The sequence below is a fragment of the Propithecus coquereli genome, unplaced genomic scaffold (genome assembly GCF_000956105.1).
Source record: "Propithecus coquereli isolate 6110/MARCELLA unplaced genomic scaffold, Pcoq_1.0 Scaffold47, whole genome shotgun sequence".
NCBI classification, from domain to species: Eukaryota; Metazoa; Chordata; class Mammalia; order Primates; family Indriidae; genus Propithecus; species Propithecus coquereli.
In genome coordinates this window covers 6,137,898-6,140,181 of record NW_012150507.1, presented here as the reverse complement: position 1 = coordinate 6,140,181, position 2,284 = coordinate 6,137,898, and the positions used below count along the sequence as shown (strand labels likewise).

Below are 2,284 nucleotides of genomic sequence, written 5' to 3'. Positions count from 1 at the left end.
AGTTTAGCTGTGTATAAATGTTGGTTTCCCCTTTTTGCACATGTTAGAACTTTATGTAAGATATAACTATACTTATATAAATTAGTATGAATGTGGGGAAAAAATTGTACACATTATCTTTATTCCAGGGCTTTAAACTACCATTAATTCAGTATTATGGGTAGAATTTTTTTAAATATGGAATCATATAAAAATTTTCCACAGTGGGACTGTGAAGCCAGTGACACTTACTATTATAAGTGAATAAAACTGTGGAAAATGAAGCTGTGTTATCAATGAAGTAGTTTTGGTGCAGCGTACTAGTTAATATTACTACACAGTAGATATTAAAAGATTTTTATAAGCCAGGCACAGTGGCTTAAGCCTGTAATCCAAGCACTTTGGGACTTTGGGAGGCTGAGGTGAGAGGATCTCTTGTGGCCAAGAGTTCGAGACCAGCCCAGGCAACATAGTGAGATGCTTGTCTCTATAGAAAGTTTAAAAAAAAACTTGGCATGGTAGCACATACCTACAATCCGAGCTGCTTGGGAGAGACTGAGGCAAGAGGATTGCTTGAGCTCAGGAATTCCAGGGTGTAGTGAGCTATGATCATGGTGAAACACTATCTCAAAAAAAAAAAAAGATTTTTATAAATAAAAGACCTTAGAGGATGATAGATTTATAATCTTTCATACAGTGTTAAACTGTATTTTTTCCTTAATTTTTAGATTTTATTCATCACATTAATGACACAGACACTGTGCTGAGTACCAATAATAGCAACCCTGGTAAGTAGTTTGGAATTTCATTTGTTTCCTTATTCCCCACTTTGCTCCAAAAAGGATTTAAGGTAGAACTTACAACCTTATTTTAGGTAAATGAGTAACATGAAATTATTATGTTTACTGAGCTGCTACTAAATTGTTGGTAATCAGTGTGTTAGAAAACTCCAAAAATGGTTGTGTTAATGTGAGCTACTCAACATTTAATTCATATTATACAACTCACAATTTTAACTATAGTATCCATAAGTGCCTGTGAATAATCAGTGAATATCTTGAAGGACCTGTATCACTGCTAATTATACTAGATGTCTAGAAGTTCTCAGTTTGTTAACTTAGTTTTAGAAATTTATTGTTTTAGTTACTAATATGTAGGCTACACAAATTTGTAACCTACAAAATAATTAATTTCCTAATAATGAACAGAGGTTAGTAAGTAAATATGGGAAAATAAATTGAAGCTTTGCCTCTAAGAAAAATCTGATTTCTTAGAAAAGTATCCTTCAATTTATTTGTTAAAAATAAATCCTTGTGGCTGATGCATTTAATCTAATATGGCAGTCATAGGGAAAGTGAATATAAAACCTAATGTAACCTTGTTAACAATATACTGTTAACCTTGAACATGACCTAAAGCTTTTATGTATTTGGGTTGCAGAGATACTAAATTGATGTGCTTTTGATAGAGGTATACATTGATCACTAAGAGGACAATTCATTTAACACATTTATTAAGCCTATTATGTGTCAGGAGAACTATTCTAGGCTTTCGGGCTGTAATAATGTACAGACAAAAGTCCCTCCTGTCATGAAGTATACATTCCAGTGTTTGCTATTCAGTGTCTTACTTTGCCCCTTAATTAAACCTGTCTTTTGTTAACACTAGAAAATGAGTGAAATACCAGCTTTTATTTCTGTAGATACACACACACACCTTTGAATTATTATGCTAAAATCTCTTGCATCCTGTCCTTTACCTCAGAATTTTTAAAGGACCAGATAACATCCTTGTCTTAAAAGAGAAAATTATTTTACTTTAGCTGTTCTGATATTAATTGATGGAACTAGTTTACTAATATCTAATAGGATTTCTCCTCCAATAGGAAGTCAGTTTATCATTAAGGTTGTAAATATCACAATTACATTTAGATGATTTGGAGAGTACCATCAACAAAGTCAGTTTACTTTGCATAGCCAGCACTTCTTGATTTCTCTGATAATGTTTATTTTGAACAGTGTGGTAAGTAGATTGTGAAACAATCCATTTCAATTAATGTAAAAAATTACAACTAACCCCAAAGGCAATCACAGCAACAACCAAAATAAATAAATGGGACCTGATCAAATTGAGGAGCTTCTGCACAGCCAAAGAAACGGTCACAAGAGCAAACAGACAACCTACAGAATGGGAGAAAATTTTTACATGCTACAAATCCGATAAAGGGCTGATAACCAGAATCTACTTAGAACTCGGGAAAATCGACAAGAAAAAATCAAACGACCCTATCAAAAAGTGGGAAAAG

General features: G+C 33.0%; 1 protein-coding gene across 1 annotated transcript in view; it reads left to right on the top strand.

Moving 5' to 3' along the window:
• SLC38A9 (solute carrier family 38, member 9) overlaps window positions 1–2,284 on the top strand; it is a 98,764-nt gene that overhangs the window by 46,421 nt on the left and 50,059 nt on the right. Inside the window, exon 5 of the mRNA XM_012655267.1 lies at window positions 708–767. Coding sequence (XP_012510721.1) covers window positions 708–767 — 60 coding nt within the window. The remainder of the gene's footprint in view (window positions 1–707; window positions 768–2,284) is intronic.